Source organism: Oncorhynchus tshawytscha, linkage group LG02, assembly GCF_018296145.1.
Source record: "Oncorhynchus tshawytscha isolate Ot180627B linkage group LG02, Otsh_v2.0, whole genome shotgun sequence".
In the NCBI taxonomy this organism is placed as follows: Eukaryota; Metazoa; Chordata; class Actinopteri; order Salmoniformes; family Salmonidae; genus Oncorhynchus; species Oncorhynchus tshawytscha.
This window is the reverse complement of record NC_056430.1, coordinates 75,177,521-75,197,520: the sequence shown is the minus strand read 5'-3', so window position 1 is coordinate 75,197,520 and position 20,000 is coordinate 75,177,521. Positions and strand designations below refer to the sequence as shown.

Genomic DNA, 20,000 nt, shown 5'->3' with positions numbered 1-20,000 from the left:
TGGCAAAAATAGTGAAAAAGTACAGCTGAAAAGGTTTAGTAGATAAAGAGAGACAGAAAAGGAGGAGGAGAGAAGGTCGTACCCTTGGCAATCTTGATATCGAGCGCTGTCCGAATCAGAGCCATGAGGGTGGAGTTGAAATGCACTGAGTTGTCCTCGGCAACCGGCAAGTCCATGCGCAGCAGCCTCTGTGGAGAGCCAATCAGGTGGAGAGGTTGAGAAAAGAGAGTGTGTCCGTGGTAGGGGGTGTGGTCTGAACCTCCAGGTAAGGGGAAAAGGGAGGGGCCAAGGATTGAGGGAGCTCGATAGGGCAACAGCCTAAAAAGGTTAGGTTTCCGTGTCTGTAATCTTATCTACTTGTTTATTTAGCCAGGATTATGTTCGACTCTGTCTGTCTGATTCTGAAGACACAGAAATTTGGTGCAATTCAGTTTCACCTCACAGTTCATAGAGGGAATTGAAATCCAATTCATGAATTGAAAGAAATCCTCATAGAAAAAAAAAGTCGATTTCAATTCATCTCCCGAAGTGACTGAATCTAAATGGAATTGAACCCGACCACACTTGCAGTATCTTGATTGTCAGAGGTCCCTTGTAGGTCTATGTTGTGTCTGTGTGTGCTAAAGGACTTTGTCATATGTAGTAACCACAGTATGATTTCCAAACTGTGAAACTGCCTTTTCCAAAGGAAACAGTGGAAAAGTACTTCCTGATTGTCTCCTGATTGGCAAGTGATACTCAAACAACTACACATTTATCCAATGGGCCGTCTGCTACAGAATGAGCGACTGCGAGAGCCAAGAGCCACGCGGCACCGCAATGGCCGACGACCAACTGACCCAACCTATGCCCATGTTCCCTAATAATGTGTGAATGCAACGGTACGCATTCACGCATCTTATTACACACAAATGTACACACATGTACACATACAACCCCCTGTACCCTCCCACTAACACACAGTATATCAAGAGAATATACTGGAATAGACTGCAAGACATAGCAAACAGTAGTATCACTAGTGTAGTTGTATTACTCTTAATCAGGAGACTAGTGGGTTTTATCAAGGCATCTGCTATAGAGCTCCCCCTACCTGTATGGAGGTTCGCTACATGTTTTTGATTTATTTATTTCTAAACAGGTCAAACCAATGGATGAACTGCTAGATTTTAAAAAAAACAACCCAGGGTTGTTTTTTCACATCTATTAGTCGGTCATCGATTGGTTTGACCTCTGAACATGAGCATTGGGTACTCACGTAGGACGGGCAAGCACGTGTGACACGATGTTAGTGTGTGTGTGTGTGTGTGTGTGTCATGCCCGAAAGCGTGTGTGGCAACAGTCGTCGCAGCCAACATCCATAGCCTCCAGGTGTCCATAGCAACAAGCCATGCAACAGAGAATGCGACGGACGCATGCTTTTCCCAACCCCCCCCCCAGATCCCCGACATTCAACATACCTCCACAAGCAGCATGCCCCTACCACCCCCTCCCCCCCTCCCCAGGACAAGCAGCCGTGCAGCCGCGCACAGAGAGCATCATCATATTAGCTGTGATGGATTCATGGGGATATCTACATATTGGTCCCTTTGATTTGCTTCATTTTCTCTCTATGGTTTCCTACAGAGCTACGCAGGCTACTTGAAGAGTCCTTAGTGTTAGTCTTTTAGACATGGTGCAAAGGTCCGGATTGGCAGATCAGATCTCTCTCCATGCTAAACGGTTGCGTTATCTAGAAGGGGTCAGTTAAAGATGTTTATTAATAACATTCCCAGAGAGAAGAAAAGAATAAAAAGAAGAATGATTTGTTTTCGACCAACCAGATGTCGGGCTACTGTGTATAGGGGAGACGGAGTAGTAGAGGTTAGTGGCGTTAGAACCAGAAGGCTTCTATAATGAGATGGAGCTACAGATAAAAAAAACGGAAGGAAGAGGGAGAGGAAGAGGGAGAGGAAGAGGGAGCGAGATTGTGACGACATTGAAAAAGGAAAAACAAGAAATCAAGACGATACGTGATTCAAGGGGAGAAAGAAAGAGAGGATATTGAGAGGGAGAGAGAGAGAGAGAGAAAGAGAGAGAGAGAGAGAGAGAGAGAGAGAGAGTATAACAAGACAAGAGAATAAGACGAGGACTGAAACCATCTCAATCTATCACCAAAAGTGGCCAGTCAATGGCCATTTCCCAAACAAAGCAGGCCTTCCTGGAAAGTTCACTACCATAACAAAGGTTAGAAAGGTCAAGCGTAAGAAAGAGGTCAAATACTACTCTTGGATTGACCAGTCCCAGGTGGGAGAAAGTGGTGTAGGGGTTAGGGCCTTTAACGTACGTCTCCTCTCAGGATTAGTGTACTAAAACAACGACAAGCTAGAATATAACCCACATAAGCCATCACAGCATCTATCATCGTTGTTATCCATGAACACTAGGGATTTCCATGAGTGACATATTGTATGCAATAGGGAATTGCTGGGCTGCGTCCCAAATGGCACCGTGTCCCAAATAGCACCCTATTCCCAATGTAGTGCACTACTTTTGACCAGGGCCCATAGCGCTCTAGTTGAAAGTAGTGCACTGTATATGGAATAGGGTTCCATTTGGGACACAACCCTGGATAGAGTGGAGAGAAGGAGCAGGGAGAAGAGAGGACAGAGAGGACAGAGACAGACAGTAGGATAGAGGGACAGAGACAGACAGTAGGAGAGAGACAAACAGTAGGCCAGAGACAGAGGGACTGAGATAGACAGTAGGATAGAGACAGACAGTAGGATAGAGGGTCAGAGACAGACAGTAGGATAGAGACAGACAGTAGGATAGAGAGACAGAGATAGACAGTAGGATAGAGGGACAGAGACAGACAGTAGAATAGAGACAGACAGTAGGAGAGAGGGACAGAGACAGATAGTAGGACAGAGGGACAGAGACAGACAGTAGAATAGAGATAGACAGTAGGATATTCAGAGGGACAGAGACAGACAGTAGGATAGAGGGACAGAGATAGACAGTAGGATAGAGGGACAGAGATAGACAGTAGGATAGAGGGACAGAGATAGACAGTAGGATAGAGGGACAGAGACAGACAGTAGGATAGAGGGACAGAGACAGACAGTAGGATAGAGGGACAGAGATAGACAGTAGGATAGAGGACAGAGACAGACAGTAGGATAGAGACAGACAGTAGGAGGACAGAGACAGACAGTAGGACAGAGATAGACAGTAGGACAGAGGACAGAGACAGACAGACAGTAGGATAGAGGGACAGAGATAGACAGTAGGATAGAGGGACAGAGACAGACAGGATAGAGGATGACAGAGGGGACAGAGACAGACAGTAGGATAGAGGGACAGAGACAGACAGTAGGATAGAGGGACAGAGGACAGTAGGATAGAGGGACAGAGACAGACAGTAGGATAGAGGGACAGAGACAGACAGTAGGATAGAGGGACAGAGATAGACCGTAGGAGAGAGGGACAGAGACAGACAGTAGAATAGAGATAGACAGTAGGAGAGAGGGACAGAGACAGACTGTAGAATAGAGATAGACAGTAGGATAGAGGGACAGAGACAGACAGTAGGATAGAGGGACAGAGATAGACAGTAGGATAGAGGGACAGAGACAGACAGTAGGATAGAGGGACAGAGATAGACAGTAGGATAGAGGGACAGAGACAGACAGTAGGATAGAGGGACAGAGACAGACAGTAGGATAGAGGGACAGAGACAGACAGTAGGATAGAGGGACAGAGACAGACAGTAGGATAGAGGGACAGAGATAGACAGTAGGATAGAGGGACAGAGACAGACAGTAGGATAGAGGGACAGAGATAGACCGTAGGAGAGAGGGACAGAGACAGACAGTAGAATAGAGACAAACAGTAGGATAGAGACAGACAGTAGGATAGAGGGACAGAGATAGACAGTAGGATAGAGGGACAGAGACAGACAGTAGGATAGAGGGACAGAGACAGACAGTAGGATAGAGGGACAGAGACAGACAGTAGAATAGACAAACAGTAGGATAGAGGGACAGAGGGAGAGAGTGTATGTAACAGAGTGGAACATTGGATAATGTTGGCGTAGTTGAAGCTGACAGACAAGTGGACGGAATGCAAATTAGGGTAAGAGGAGAGAGAGAGAAAGAGAGAGAGGGGAGAGAGAGAAAAAGAGAGAGAGGGGGAGGGAATGATACAGATAGAGAGAGAGAGAGGGGAAAGAGAGTGATACAGAGAGAGAGAGAGAGAGAGTTTGAAAAACTCCAATATCTACTGGGTGAAATTCCACAGTGTGCCATCACAGCAGCAAGATTTGTGACCTGTTGCCACGAGAAAAGGGCAACCAGTGAAGAACAAACACCATTGTAAATACACCCATATTTATGCTTATTTATTTTATCTTGTGTACTTTACCATTTGTACATTGTCAAAACACTCTATATATATATATAATATGACATTTGTAATGTCTTTACTGTTTTGAAACTTCTGTATGTGTAATGTTTACTGTTAATTTTTGTTGTTTTTCACTTTATATATTCACTTTGTATGTTGTCTACCTCACTTGCTTTGGCAATGTTAACACATGTTTCCCATGCCAATAAAGCCCTTGAATTGAATTGAATTGAATTGAGAGAGAGAGAGAGAGAGAGAGAGGGAAAGATAGTGATACACAGAGAGAGAGAGAGAGAGAGAGAGAGAGAGAGAGGGAGAGAGTGATACACAGAGAGAGAGAGAGAGAGATAGTGATACACAGAGAGAGAGAGAGAGAGAGAGAGAGAGGGAGAGGGAGAGGGATAGTGATACACAGAGAGAGAGAGAGAGAGAAGAGATAGAGAGAGAGAGGGAGAGAGTGAAAGAGAGAGAGAGGGGAGGGAATGAGATAGATAGAGAGAGAGAGAGAGAGAGAGGAGAGAGAGGGAAGATAGTGATACACAGAGAGAGAGAGAGGGAGAGAGAGAGGGAGAGAGAGAGAGGGAGAGATAGTGATAGTGAGAGAGAGAGAGAGAGGGAGAGGAAAGAGAGAGAGGGGAGGGAATGATACAGATAGAGAGAGAGAGAGGAGAGATAGGGAAAGATAGTGACACAGAGAGAGAGAGAGAGAGAGAGAGAGAGAGAGAGGGAGAGAGAGAGAGGGAGAGATAGTGATACACAGAGAGAGAGAGAGGGAGAGAGAGAGAGGGAGAGAGAAAGAGAGAGAGAAGAGATAGAGAGGAAGAGAGAGAGGGAAAGATAGAGAGAGAGAGAGAGAGAGTGAGGAGAGAGAGGGAGAGAGAGAGAGAGAGAGAGAGACAGAGAGAGGGACAGAGAGAGAGGGAAGAGAGTGATACATAGAGAGAGAGAGAGAGAGAGAGAGAGAGATACAGAGAGAGAGAGAGAGGAGAAGAGAGAGAGGATAAGAGAGTGATACATATAGAGAGATAGAGAGAGAGAGAGAGAGAGAGAGAGAGACAGAGAGAGACAGAGAGAGACGGAGAGAGATAGAGAGAGAAAGAGAGAGAGAGAGAGAGAGAAAGAGAGAGAGAGAGAGAGAGGGAGAGAGAGAGACGGAGAGACGGAGGGGAAAGAGAGAGATAGAGAGAGAGAGAGAGAGAGAGGGGAAAGAGAGTGATAGAGAGAGAGAGAGAGAGAGGGGAAAGAGTGATACAGAGAGAGAGAGAGAGAGAGAGAGAGAGAGGGAGAGACAGAGAGAGAGAGAGGGAGAGAGAGAGACAGAGAGAGACGGAGAGACGGAGGGGAAAGATATGAAGACAAACAGTTCAGAACTGCATAGACAGTAAAACAGGATGGGTGGAGAAAGCTCAGGTCTTCTCAAAGGAAAGAAAGGGAAAAGATCGGGAGAAAAGACACAATACGGAGAGACTGATAAAGACTGTCTATCTATTTGTCAATTGTAATGGGAGTGAACACAATGCCCAAATACTGTAGATTCACTGTCATTAAAACCAACAAATAACAACTTCCTGTCAAATAATGTGGCCACAAATGTCTGTGTGTCATCATCCCCTCCCAGCTAAGGGCTGAAGATTGAAGTACGGTATACAGTATATGTGTGTGTAGTCAAGAAGTGAAGACCCTGTCTGAATTACTGTGTGTGAGAGTGTGTGTAGCTACGTGTGTGTGAGAGTGTGTGTGTAGCTATGGTGCCATCCACAGGAATGAGAGACTCAGAGGACTGAAGACACACACCCTTCCCCGTCCTTCTGTACCCGCATCCTTTTGTCTGTTCATGTGTGTGTGTGTGTGTGTGTGTGTGTGAGAGCGCCCTAAGTAATATTCAGGCCAATCCATGCCAGTGTGCCTACCGGCTCTCCAAAACCACCGATAGATACCCATTAATATGTTAATAAATGTAAAACCACTCATACTGCGAGGGCTTATTTAAATCATTCTCAGTTTTTAACAAAAAAACGTGCCTTTTGATGCCCAAACCAAGTAAATTGGTCATATCAGCGACCCAATAGAGTATGACCGACCTGAGATCGTGGATAATTGGCTCACAGAAGGCTGTGGTGCTTTTACATTGGTTCTACTTGGAAGACGACAATCCCAAATGTGGGCAGAAGCAGAGAAATGTGTGTGTAGGGAGTGTGTATAGGTCTGTGCAGGGGGCAGAAGGGCAGACAAGGCTTCCTCCGTTCCCTTGCTCCTGTGGCTCAGCGTATCTGAAGGGTCTCTGGGACTAACTATCATTTCCCTATCATTCTACTTCACGACCATCCCTCCCTCCATCCCTCCCTCCCTCCGTTCATCCCTCCCTCCGTTCATCCCTCCAGCCCCAGTTCCGACTGATAATAAAAACAGTGCTCACCATCACACCACCACTAACAGACAATAATGACAGCGCTGAGTTTTAGGAGTTTGGAGGGGCGATGGAGGTGGGTGGGTGGGGGGAGGAGGGAAAGGGAGGGAGGGAGGGAGGGGGGGAGTCTACCTTGTAGGCGACCCGGGCAGGGCACCTCTTCCCCAGGCCTAACGGTGGACACATGTGCCTGAGCATCTGATACATGTCATTGTAAGTGATTCGGCCGCTGTAGTAGTGGTAGTAGGCCCACACGTACACACACACACACACACACACACACACACACACACACACACACACACACACACACACACACACACACACACACACACACACACGTACACACACACACACCAACAACGACAAACGTGGACGGACAACCAAGAAATGAAAAACCGATGAGGGGGTGGGGGGTAGGGAGTTTGGGTTGACACACGAACAAGAGGTGCATGGGGGTGGAGGAGAGGGGGGAGACGAGAGGAGAAAGGAACAACAAAGAAAGGGGGAAACAAATACACAGAGGTTATTGTTTGGTCAGAAGAGGTTACGAGAGGGGAGAGAGAGGGGAGGTTAAGAAAGACAGAGACTCAGCTCTGGTTGGCTATCTCGGGGGAGAAGAGGGGGAGAGAGGGAGGAGGAGAGAGGGTGTGGGGGTGGTGTAGTTTTAGTATAAGTAGCTATAATAACACAGCGTTCTATGCGAGGAGGTAAAAGGGGGTGTTTGTGTCTCCTCTCATATAGAACGTGCAGTAGGGCTTCTAGCAGGCAAGGACAAGCACCGCTGCTGGGGTGGTGATGTCACAGATGGTAAGTCATGTCAATGCAGTTCCTTTTACCCCCCAACTAGGGTTGTACAGTTCTGGGACCTTTCCCTAAATTCACAGGTTTTCCAGAAATTCTGTTTGGAAGATTCCCGGAATCAGCAGAGAACCAGGATTGCTGGAAAACCTGAGAAATTTGGGAAAGGTCCCGGAATTTTGCAACCCTTCCCCCAAACCCTCCCCATCCCACCATCCGAACCCCCCATTCTAGAACAATGCACGATGCTAGAACCCTGTTGTACCATGGTCTGACCATGGTAATGGTTAGATAGACAGCAGGCACAAACCAAGAAAACACAATGGTTCCATTTTCTTGTGTCGTTGATAAAGTATTGACTCCGGGGTTAGGGTCAATTCTATTTCAATTCAGTCAATTTAGGAAGTCATTTTTCTCACTGAAACGCATGGAACTGGAATTTTAAGTTTACTTCCTGAACAGAGTGAATTGAAATGCAATAGACCCCAACAACCTGGATTGACTCATTGAAAAATGTGCAAGTAGTGAATCGTTTGTAGTAGTGAATCGTTTGTAATAGTGAATCGTTTGTAGTAGTGAATCGTTTGTTCGTTTAGTGAGTACAGTACAGATAGCAAGTGCAGTGCACGCCTACAACATCATGCTTCAGACAGTTGCTACTAAAACAGGTGTGGTGTGTTCTGCATTGTACCAAACATTCTCCTCTATCATAATCAAGAATGCATACCAATATTAATAAGAAAACCAAAGCAAGATGGTGACTATGGGTGACTACAAACCAAACCAAACCAAAATCTAATAAGAGATGACCATGAAGAAGAAGTGATAAACAAAAATGAGAAAAAGAGAGAGATAGAGCGTAACATTCATTCCCAAGTCTCTGAGTGAGAGACAGAACGAGCAGGTTGCGTAAACGTTGTGTTATAGTTGGGTCCAAACCTTGCAGGCCACCCTATGAGGGCATTTCTTGCCCAAGCCCAGAGGAGGGGAGATTACTCTCAATAAACTGTACATATCCTTATAATGTATGCGCCCGCTGCAAGAAGAATACAGGGAGGTTAGAGGAGGAAGGGATACACAGAGAGAGAGAGTGAGAGGGAGGGGGAGAGGGAGGATAGACAGAGTGAGAGGGAGGGAGAGAGGGAGAGAGGGGGAGAGGGAGGATAGACAGAGAGAGAGAGGAGAGGGAGGGAGAGGGAGGATAGACAGAGTGAGAGGGAGAGGAGGGGGGGGAGGGAGGATAGACAGAGTGAGAGGGAGAGAGGGGAGAGGGAGGATAGACAGAGTGAGAGGGAGAGAGGGGGAGAGGGAGAGGGAGGATAGACAGAGTGAGAGGGGAGAGAGGGGAGGGGGAGGATAGACAGAGTGAGAGGGAGAGAGAGGGGGAGAGGGAGGATAGACAGAGTGAGAGGGAGAGAGGGGGAGGGAGGATAGACAGAGTGAGAGGGAGAGAGGGGAGAGGGAGGGAGGATAGACAGAGTGGAGGGAGGGGGAGGAGGGGAGGATAGACAGAGGAGAGGAGAGGGAGGGAGGATAGACAGAGTGGAGAGGGAGGGAGAGGGAGGATAGACAGAGTGAGAGGGAGAGAGGGAGAGAGGGAGAGGGAGGATAGACAGAGTGAGAGAGGGAGAGAGAGGGGAGGATAGACAGAGTGAGAGGAGAGAGGGGAGGGGGAGGATAGACAGAGTGAGAGGAGAGGGGGAGAGGGAGAGGGAGGATAGACAGAGTGAGAGGGAGAGAGGGGGAGAGGGAGGATAGACAGAGTGAGAGGGAGAGAGGGGGGAGAGGGGAGAGGGAGAGAGAAGTGAGGGAGGGAGGGAGAGGGAGGATAGACAGAGTGAGAGGGAGAGAGAGGGGAGGAGGATAGGAGAGGGAGGATAGAGGGAGAGGGAGAGAGGAGAGAGGGGGAGAGGAGAGGGAGGATAGACAGAGTGAGAGGGAGGAGGGGGAGGGGGAGAGGGAGGATAGACAGAGTGAGAGGGGAGAGAGGGGAGAGGGAGAGGGAGGATAGACAGAGTGAGAGAGAGAGAGGGGGAGGGGGAGGGAGGATAGACAGAGTGAGAGGGAGAGAGGGGAGAGGGAGAGGGAGGATAGACAGAGTGAGAGGGAGAGAGGGGAGAGGGAGGATAGACAGAGTGAGGGGGGGGAGTGAGAGGGAGGAGAGGGAGGATAGACAGAGTGAGAGGGAGGGAGTGGGGAGGGGGAGAGGGAGGATAGACAGAGGAGAGAGAGGGAGAGAGGGGAGTGAGAGGAGGATAGACAGAGGAGGAGGGAGAGAGAGGAGGAGAGGGAGGGAGGATAGACAGAGTGAGAGGAGGGAGAGAGAGGGAGGAGGAGACAGATGAGAGGAGGGAGAGGGAGGATAGACAGAGTGAGAGGGGGGGAGAGGGAGGAGAGGGAGGGAGGGAGGGAGAGAGGGGGAGGAGGATAGAGAGAGAGGGAGAGAGGGGAGAGGGAGGATAGACAGAGAGAGGGAGGGGGAGAGGGAGGATAGACAGAGTGAGAGGAGAGAGGGAGAGAGGGAGAGGGAGGATAGACAGAGGAGAGAGAGAGGGGGAGAGGGGGAGGAGGATAGACAGAGTGAGAGGGAGAGAGGGGGAGAGGGAGAGGGAGGATAGACAGAGTGAGAGAGAGGGAGGGAGAGAGGGTATAGACAGAGTGAGAGAGGGAGGGGAGAGGGAGGGAGGATAGACAGAGTGAGAGAGGAGGAGGGGGAGAGGGAGGGGAGAGGGAGGATAGACAGAGGAGAGGGAGAGGGAGGGGGAGGATAGACAGAGTGAGAGGGAGAGGGGGGATAGGGAGGATAGACAGAGTGAGAGGGAGAGAGGGGAGAGGGAAGGGAGAGGGAGGATAGACAGAGTGAGAGAGAGGAGGGGAGGGGTGAGAGAGAGGGAGGGGGGAGGATAGACAGAGTGAGAGAGAGGAGGGAGGATAGACAGAGTGGAGAAGGGGAGAGGGAGGGAGGATAGACAGAGTGAGAGAGGAGGGAGGGGAGGGACAGAGTGAGAGAAGAGGGAAGGGAGGAGGATAGACAGAGGAGAGGGAGGAGAGGGAGGAGTGAAGGGAGAGAGGAGACAGAGTGAGAGGGAGAGAGGGGAGAGGGAGGAGGAGGATAGACAGAGGGAGAGGGAGGAGAGGGGGAGGGGAGGGAGAGAGGGAGGGATAAGGGAGGATAGAAAGTGAGAGGGGGAGAGGGAGGGAGGAGGGAGGATAGACAGAGTGAGAGGGAGGAGGAGAGGGGAGGAGGATAGACAGAGTGAGAGGGGAGGAGACAGAGGGAGGAGGGGAAGGGGAGGATAGACAGAGGAGAGGGAGGGAGAGGGGGGAGGGAGGATAGACAGAGTGAGGGGAGAGGGGGAGAGAGGGAGGATAGACAGAGTGAGAGGAGAGAGGGGAGGGAGGGGGAGAGGGAGGATAGACAGAGTGAAAGGAGGGGGAGAGGGAGGATAGACATTATGGTGTCTGTGAGAGAGGGGAGGGGGGAGGGAGGGAGGATGGAGAGAGAGAGTGGGAGGGAGAGAGAGAGGGAGGGAGGGAGGATAGACAGAGTGAGAGGAGGAGGGGGAGGATAGACAGAGGAGAGGAGGGGAGGATAGACAGAGTGAGAGGAGGGAGGAGAGAGGGGAGGAGGATAGACAGAGAGAGGGAGAGGGAGAGGGAGGATAGACAGAGTGAGAGGGAGGGAGGGAGAGAGGGGGAGGGAGGATAGACAGAGTGAGAGGAGGGAGGGAGAGGGGGAGGGAGGATAGACAGAGAGGGGAGGAGGGAGACAGAGTGAGAGGGAGGGAGGAGAGGGGGAGAGGGAGGATAGACAGAGTGAGAGAGGGAGGGAGGGGAGGGAGGATAGACAGAGTGAGAGGGAGAGGGGAGAGGAGGATAGACAGAGTGAGAGGGAGGGAGGATAGACAGAGTGAGAGAGAGGGGGAGGGGAGGATAGACAGAGTGAGAGAGGGAGGGAGAGAGGAGGATAGACAGAGTGAGAGAGAGGAGGGAGGGAGGATAGACAGACAGAGTGAGGGAGGAGGGGAGGATAGACAGAGTGAGAGAGAGGAGGGAGGATAGACAGAGAGAGGAGAGGAGGGAGGATAGACAGAGTGAGAGAGAGGAGGATAGGGAGAGAGGAGGAGGATAGACAGAGTGAGAGGATAGAGGGGGAGGGATAGATTAGAGGGATTGCTTGGGAGGAGGATAGACAGAGTGAGAGAGAGGGAGGGAGGGGGAGGATAGACAGAGTGAGAGGGATAGGGGAGGATAGACAGAGTATAGAGAGGGGAGGGAGGAGGGAGGATAGACAGAGTGAGAGAGGAGGGGAGGGGGAGGATAGACAGAGTGAGAGGGATAGGGGAGGGAGGATAGACAGAGTGAGAGGGATAGGGGAGGAGGGGACAGAGTGAGAGGGATAGGGGAGGGGGAGGATAGACAGAGTGAGAGGGGTAGGGGAGGGGGAGGATAGACAGAGTGAGAGAGAGGGAGGGGAGGATAGACAGAGTGAGAGGGATAGGGGAGGGGAGGATAGACAGAGCTGAGGAGAGGGAGGAGGGAGAGGAGGATAGACATAGTGAGAGAGAGGGGGGAGGGGAGGATAGACAGAGTGAGAGAGAGGGAGGGGAGGATAGACAGAGTGAGAGAGAGGGAGGAGGATAGACAGATGAGAGGGATAGGGAGGGGGAGGATAGACAGAGTGGAGAGAGAGGAGGGGGAGGATAGACAGAGGAGAGGGAGGGAGGGGAGGGGGAGGATAGACAGAGGAGGGAGGGGAGAGGGAGGATAGACAGAGTGAGAGAGAGAGGAGGGGAGGATAGACAGAGTGAGAGGGAGGGGGAGAGGGAGGATAGACAGAGTGAGAGGGAGGGAGGGAGAGAGGGGGAGGGAGGATAGACAGAGTGAGAGGAGGAGGAGGAGAGAGGGAGAGGGAGGATAGACAGAGTGAGAGAGGGAGGGGGAGGGGGAGGATAGACAGAGATGAGAGAGGGAGGGGGAGAGGGAGGATAGACAGAGTGAGAGAGAGAGAGGGAGGGGGAGGATAGACAGAGTGAGAGAGAGAGAGAGAGGGGGGAGGATAGACAGAGTGAGAGAGAGGGAGGGGGAGGATAGACAGAGGAGAGAGAGGGAGGGGGAGAGGGAGGATAGACAGAGTGAGAGAGAGAGGGGGAGGGGGAGGATAGACAGAGTGAGAGAGAGAGAGGGGAGGGGGAGGATAGACAGATGAGAGAGAGGGACAGGAGGATAGACAGAATGGAGAGAGAGGGAGGGGGAGAGGGAGGATAGACAGAGTGGAGAGAGAGGGAGGGAGGGAGGAGGGGGAGGATAGACAGAGTGAGAGAGAGGGAGAGGGAGGATAGACAGTTTCAGAGAGAGGGAGGGGGAGAGGGACGATAGACAGAGTGAGAGAGAGGGAGGGGGAGAGGAGGATAGACAGAGGGAGAGAGGGAGGGGGAGAGGGGGGAGAGGGAGGATAGACAGAGTGAGAGAGAGGGAGGGAGAGGGAGGATAGACAGAGTGAGAGAGAGGGAGGGGGAGAGGGAGGATAGACAGAGTGAGAGAGGGAGGGGGAGAGGGAGAGGGAGGATAGACAGAGGAGAGGGAGAGAGGGGAGGGGGAGGATAGACAGAGTGAGAGGGAGAGGGAGGATAGACAGAGTGAGAGAGAGGGAGGGGGAGAGGAGGAGAGAGGGAGGATAGACAGAGTGGAGAAAGAGGGAGGAGGAGGGAGGATAGACAGAGTAGAGAGAGAGGGGAGGGGGAGGATAGACAGAGTGAGAGTGGGAGGAGGGGAGGATAGACAGAGGGAGAGAGAGGGAGGGGAGAGGAGGATAGACAGAGGGTGAAGGAAAGAGAGAGAAAGGAGGGGGAGAGGGAGGATAGACAGAGTGAGAGAGAGGGAGGGGGAGAGGGGGAGAGGAGGATAGACAGAGTGAGAGGGAGGGAGGGAGAGGGAGGATAGACAGAGTGAGAGAGAGGAGGGGGAGAGGAGAGGGAGGATAGACAGAGTGAGAGGGAGGGAGGGAGGGGGGGGGAGGATAGACAGAGGAGAGGGAGAGGAGGATAGACAGAGTGAGAGAGGAGAGGGGGAGAGGGAGGATAGACAGAGTGAGAGAGAGAGAGGGAGGGAGAGGGAGGATAGACAGAGGGAGGGAGAGGGAGGGGGGAGGGGAGGGGGACAGAGTGATAGACAGAGAGAGGGAGAGGGGGAGAGGGAGGGGGAGGGGGAGGATAGACAGAGTGAGAGGGAGAGAGGGGGAGGAGGGGAGAGGAGGATAGACAGAGTGAGAGAGAGAGAGGGAGGGAGGGAGAGGGAGGATAGACAGAGTGAGAGTGAGAGAGGGGGAGGGGGAGGATAGACAGAGTGAGAGAGCACAGAGGAGAACAAGAGTATAAATCAGTCTAACAAGCATGCACACATGGCACACACACACACACTCACAAACACAAGTGTTTTTCCACATTTCTGATATATATTTTTGTACATATAATTCCACATATAATCTACATAGATACTTCTACATATATTTTTCTACATTTAATTCAACATATATGCTTCTATTTATATGTTTCTACATATAAATCCACATATAAATCTACATACATTTCCCTACATATATTATACATAAGATAAGACATCTTTCTTCCCTGTCCATATTTCCTCCAACTACATAAAAGCTGTATGTCTATCAGTACATTTTCAGAGATTTATTGAAGAAAAAGAGAGAAAATTGCTTTCTAATGGACAATGCATTTCTCAGTATCAAAATACAGGGTGTGTATTTTCCTGGTGTTGTCATAAACTGCCAATGGTTGCCAATAGAAACGTTAACCATTCAGCAATGAGTGATACAAAGAACCACAATGCAGACAATCTCTCTTCCTCTCTCTCTCTCTGCCCTTGTCTTCTTTTACCATCTCTCCCCCTCCCTCTGGCTCTGTTAACCGGTACATTTGGTGGAAGTGCACTTGGAGAGAGGCACACACACACACACATTGAGGGAGTGTTACGGCCGGGTAGTCACTGAGTTCACAGTACATAGATTTAAGGGCCTCCACAATATCAACACTTCGGAAACAGAAAGAGAGAGAACGACAAAGGAGAGTAAGAAAGACGAGAGACAGGACGGCTGGTCAGGTGCAGAAGCACCTGTTCCCTGTTAACTCCATCATCATTATCATCAGTATCACTAAACTCCCACGTCCGTAAATGGTCAGTTTATTAACTAGAGTTAGATAGAGGACTCATACTTGTATCTGTGCCATTATGGTGTCTGTGACAGCAATGTCAAAATGGGTTAAATCCATCTACAGTCCCCTATCTAACTCTATGGTTTATTATCAGTTGAAATCGTCTCCTCTGTCACATGACTGGTCACATGACTGGGGTCAGGTTTGCGCTTTCAGTTAAGGGTTTAAGGTTAGAATGAGAAGCTAGAGCAAAAGTGTATTAGGAGAGAAAGGCATGGGTTAGCTAGTGGTACTGTACAGTCAACAATGTTAATCATGTGTATGATGCTGTGTCCATATATGAGTTTGACGTAAGTGTAAATCTGTATGTGCCTATCTGTACGTACATTAGTCAAGTGTAAATGAACAAAACATTATGTCCATTTGATTAAACATGAATAGTCTATACACATGTACATCGGTGATAGTGTCTACAGCAGTGTGTGTGTGTGTGTGTGTGTGTGTGTGTGTGTGTGTGTGTCTGTGTGCGTTTATGTGTGTGTGTACCTGTGTGTATATGTGTGCGTTTATGTGTACCTGTGTCTGTGTGTCTGTGTGTGTTTATGTGTGTGTGTGTGTGTCTGTTTGTATCTGTGTGCGTTTATGTGTGTACCTGTGTGTATTTGTGTCTGTGTGTGTTCATGTGTGTGTGTTTGTGTGTGTGTACCTGTGTCTGTGTGTGTTCATGTGTGTGTTTGTGTGTGTGTGTGTGTGTGCGTTTATGTGTGTGTGCGTTTATGTGTGTGTGTGTGTCTGTGTGCGTTTATGTGTGTGTGTGTGTGTACTTGTTTGTATCTGTGTGCGTTTATGTGTGTACCTGTGTGTATTTGTGTGCATTTATGTGTAACTGTGTGTGTGTGTCTGTGTGCGTTTATGTGTGTGTGTGCGCGTGTATATGTGTGTACCTGTGTATATCTGTGTGTGTGTGACTCACCAGGCAGCGGGGTCATACTCGGCCCATATCCTGACGTACTCGTCCAGGTGATGAGGACCCAGTATAGATGAGTCTCTGGTCAGGTACTCAAAGTTATCCATGATGACAGCCACAAACAGATTCAGCATCTACACATTCACACACACACACACACACACACACACACACACACACACACACACACACACACACACACACACACACACACACACACACACACACACACACACACACACAAACAAACACAGTCAAAAACAGATTCAGCATCTACACAGCAACAATTATTAGATACCAAAAATACCTGTTCACTGAGTTGCACAAATCCATTCAACCAGACCCAGTTATTACAGGCTGAAACAGATTGGATTGAAAATTAAAGAAGCATTTTCAAATCAACTTCCATTGTCCTCCAAGAGTGTCTGAATATCCTCTTCTAGAACTACTGAAGCCTTGTTTCCATTGGCACTTTAAAGTTAACCAGGGTTGGGCTGGCCTTGCTGGGCTGGCCTTGTTGGGCTGGCCTTGCTGGGCTGGCCTTGTTGGGATGGCCTTGCTGGGCTGGCCTTGTTGGGCTGGCCTTGCTGGGCTAGCTCAAATTGAGTTTACACTGTCTCCAGAAATGATCAATTCTGTCATGTTGCTAGGTAGCCAATGTGTCTGCAGTCTGCAGCTAGCTTTTATAATGCTGCTAGCTAGAAGTTGTAGAAAGTCCTCCGGCTACAACTAGATAGATAACTAACTAGCTACCCAACAATTCAACAATTAAAATCAACATAGTCTTGCTAGTGCCAGCCAGACTCAGAGCCATGTATGCAGCTTGCTAGCTAGCTAACCATTTAGCTATTTAAAGTCATTCCTACCTTGCTTGCAATGGCATTGGCTATTAGCTAACCAAGCAAACCAGGTGACAGGCTTAATAGGATGCAGCTAGCTAGCTTTCAATACAACGTGGGAGTAAGGGTCTAGGGGTTAGAGTCTAGGGGTTAGGGTCTAGGGGTTAGAGTCTAGGGGTTAGGGTCTAGGGGTTAGGGTCTAGGGGTTAGGGTCTAGGGGTTAGGGTCTAGGGGGGTCCAGGGGTTAGGGTCTAGGGGTTAGGGTCTAGGGGGGTTGGGGTCTAGGGTTAGGGTCTAGGGGTTAGGGGGTCTAGGGGGGCTAGGGTCCAGGGGCTAGGGTCCAGGGGTCCAGGGTCTAAGGGTCTAGGGTCTAGGGTCTAGGGTCTAGGGTCTAGGGGTCTAGGGTCTAGGGGTTAGGGTCTAGGGGTTAGGGTAAGGGTCTAGGGTTAGGGTCTAGGGGGTTAGGGTCCAGGGGGGTTAGGGTCCAGGGGGTCTAAGGGTCCAGGGTCTAGGGGTTAGGGGTCTAGGGTCCAGGGGTTAGGGTCTAGGGGGGTTAGGGTCTAGGGGTTAGGGGTCTAGGGGGGTTAGGGTCTAGGGTTAGGTTAGGGTCTAGGGGTCTAGGGTTAGGGGGTCTAGGGGTTAGGGTCTAGGGGGTCTAGGGGTTAGGGTCTAAGGGTTAGGGTCTAGGGGGGTCTAGGGGGTCTAGGGGCTAGGGTCTAGGGTTAGGGTCTAAGGGCTAGGGTCCAGGGAGATAGGGTCTAGGTCTAGGGTTAGGGAGGGTCTAGGGGTTAGGGTCTAGGGGTTAGGGTCTAGGGGTTAGGGTCTAGGGGTTAGAGTCTAGGAGTTAGGCTCTAAGGGCTAGGGTCTAGGAGATAGGGTCTAGGGCTAGGGTCTAGGAGTTAGGGTCTAAGGGCTAGGGTCTAGGAGTTAGGGTCTAAGGGCTAGGGTCTAGGAGATAGGGTCTAAGGGCTAGGGTATAGAAGTTAGGGTCTAAGGGCTAGGGTCTAGGAGTTAGGGTCTAAGGGTTAGGGTCTAGGAGTTAGGGTCTAAGGGCTAGGGTCTAGGAGATAGGGTCTAAGGGTTAGGGTCTAGGAGTTAGGGTCTAAGGGCTAGGGTCTAGGAGATAGGGTCTAAGGGTTAGGGTATAGAAGTTAGGGTCTAAGGGCTAGGGCTAGTCCCCTTACCAGGAAAGAACAGAGGAAGATGAAATGCTGTATGTGAAGATCCTAGTGGGAGGGGCTAGGGCAGGGTTTCCCAAACTGGGTCCTGGGGCCCCCACTGGGGCCACGTTATGGTTTCCCCCAGCACTACACTGCTGATTCAGGTAACCAACTCATCATCAAGCTTTGATTATTTCAATCAGCTGTGTAGTGCTGGGACAAAAAAACAACAACCTGAATTTGAGAAATGCTGGACTAGGGTATAAGGGCTAGGGGTTAGGGGCTAGGGGTTAGGGGCTAGGGGTTAGGGTTTGAATAGTCCTCTTACCAGGAAAGAACAGAAGAAGATGAAGGAGACGAAGTATGTGTATGCGAAGGTGCTGCCACACTCTGGTTCTGTGTTCCCTGAGTCTGGGTCACACTTCTTACCCCCCAGACACGACAGCATGATGTCATGCCACGCCTCACCTGTCGCACTCCTGGTACAGGACACACACACACGAACAGACACATACACACATACGGTTGCACACACACACACACACACACATGAACACACACACACACACACACACACACACACACACACACACACACACACACACACACACACACACACACACACACACACACACACACACACACACACATGAACACACACACACACACACACACGGTTGCACACACACACACACACACACACACACACACACATACGGATGCACACACACACACACACACATGAACACACACACACACACACACATGAACGGATGCAAACACACACACACACTCGCACGCACACACACACACATGAACGGACGCACACACACACACATACGGATGCACACACATGGACAAAAACAAACAAAAACATGTGTGTCAGTGTGGGAGAGAAGATAGAGGGTGAGAATAATAGAAAACAGAGAGAGAGAGAGGGTGAGGGAAAGAGAGAGAAAGAAAGAGAGGGTGAGGGAAAGAGAGAAAAATAGAGAGAGGGTGAAGGAAAGAGAGAGAAATAAAGAGAGGGTGAGGGAAAGAGGGAAAGAGAGACAAACAGAGAGACACAGGGAAAGAGAGAGAAATGAAAGAGAGGGTGACAAAGAGAGAGAAATAAAGAGAGGGTGAGGGAAAGAGAGAGAAACAAAGAGAGGGTGAGGGAAAGACAGAGACACACACAGAGAGACAGAGAGAGGGCACACAAAGAGGACAAAAAATGTGTCAGTGAGGGAAAGAGAGAGAAAGAAAGAGAGGGTGAGGGAAAGAGAGGAAAAGAGAGAAGAGAGGAAAGAGAGAGAAATAAAGAGAGGGTGAGGGAAAGAGAGAGGGTGAGAAAAGAGAAGAGAGGGTGAGGGAAAGAGAGAGAAAGAGAGGGTGAGGGAAAGAGAGAGAAAGAAGAGAGAGAGGGTGAGGGAAAGAGAGAGAAAGGGAGAGAGAGGGTGAAAGGGAAAAGAGAGAAAAAAGAGAGAGGGTGAGGGAAAGAGAGAGAAAAAAGAGGGTGAGGGAAAGAGAGAAATAGAGAGGGTGAGGGAAAGAGAGGGTGAGGGAAAGAGAGAGAAAGAAAGAGAGGGTGAGGGAAAGAGAGAGAAAGAGAGAGAGGGTGAGGAAGGAAAGAGAGAGAGAGAGGGTGAGGGAAAGAGAGAGAAAGAAAGAGAGGGTGAGGGAAAGAGAGAGAAATAGAGAGAGGGTGAGGGAAAGAGAGAGAAAGAGAGAGAGGGTGAGGGAAAGAGAGAGAAAGAAAGAGAGGGTGAGGAAAGAGGTGAGGGAAAGAAGAGAAATAAAGAGAGGGTGAGGATAAAAAGAGAAAGAAGAGAAAGGGAAAAAGAGTGGGAAATAGAGTGAGGGTGAGGGAAAGAGAGAAAGAAAGAGAGAGAGGGTGAGGGAAAGAGAGAGAAAGAAAGAGAGGGTGAGGGAAAAAGATCGCCTCTATCAAAAAAAGCCAAAAGAAAAGAGAGAGAGGGTGAGGGAAAGAAAAGAGAGGTGAGAGAGAAAGAGAGAGTAAAAAGAGAGGGTGAGGGAAAGAGAGAGAGAAGAGAGAGAGGGTGAAGGGAAAGAGAGAGAGAAATAAAGAGAGGGTGAGGGAAAGAGAGAGAAAGAAAGAGAGGGTGGGGAAAGAAGAGAAAAAAGAGAGGTGCAGAGAGAAAAAAGAGAGGGTGAGGGAAAGAGAGAAAAAGAGAGAGGGTGAAGGAAAGAGAGGGAGAAAAAAGAGAGGGTGAGGGAAAGAGAGAGAAAGAGAGAGGGAAAGAGGAGGTTAAATAAGAGAGAGGA

At 49.8% G+C, this 20,000-nt stretch overlaps 1 protein-coding gene across 1 annotated transcript in view; it reads right to left on the bottom strand.

Moving 5' to 3' along the window:
- cacna1ab (calcium channel, voltage-dependent, P/Q type, alpha 1A subunit, b) overlaps nucleotides 1–20,000 on the bottom strand; it is a 137,780-nt gene that overhangs the window by 31,055 nt on the left and 86,725 nt on the right. The window contains exons 37-40 of the mRNA XM_042305507.1: nucleotides 18,061–18,211; nucleotides 15,740–15,867; nucleotides 8,534–8,630; nucleotides 83–188 (exon numbers count right to left, since the gene is read on the bottom strand). Coding sequence (XP_042161441.1) covers nucleotides 83–188; nucleotides 8,534–8,630; nucleotides 15,740–15,867; nucleotides 18,061–18,211 — 482 coding nt within the window. The remainder of the gene's footprint in view (nucleotides 1–82; nucleotides 189–8,533; nucleotides 8,631–15,739; nucleotides 15,868–18,060; nucleotides 18,212–20,000) is intronic.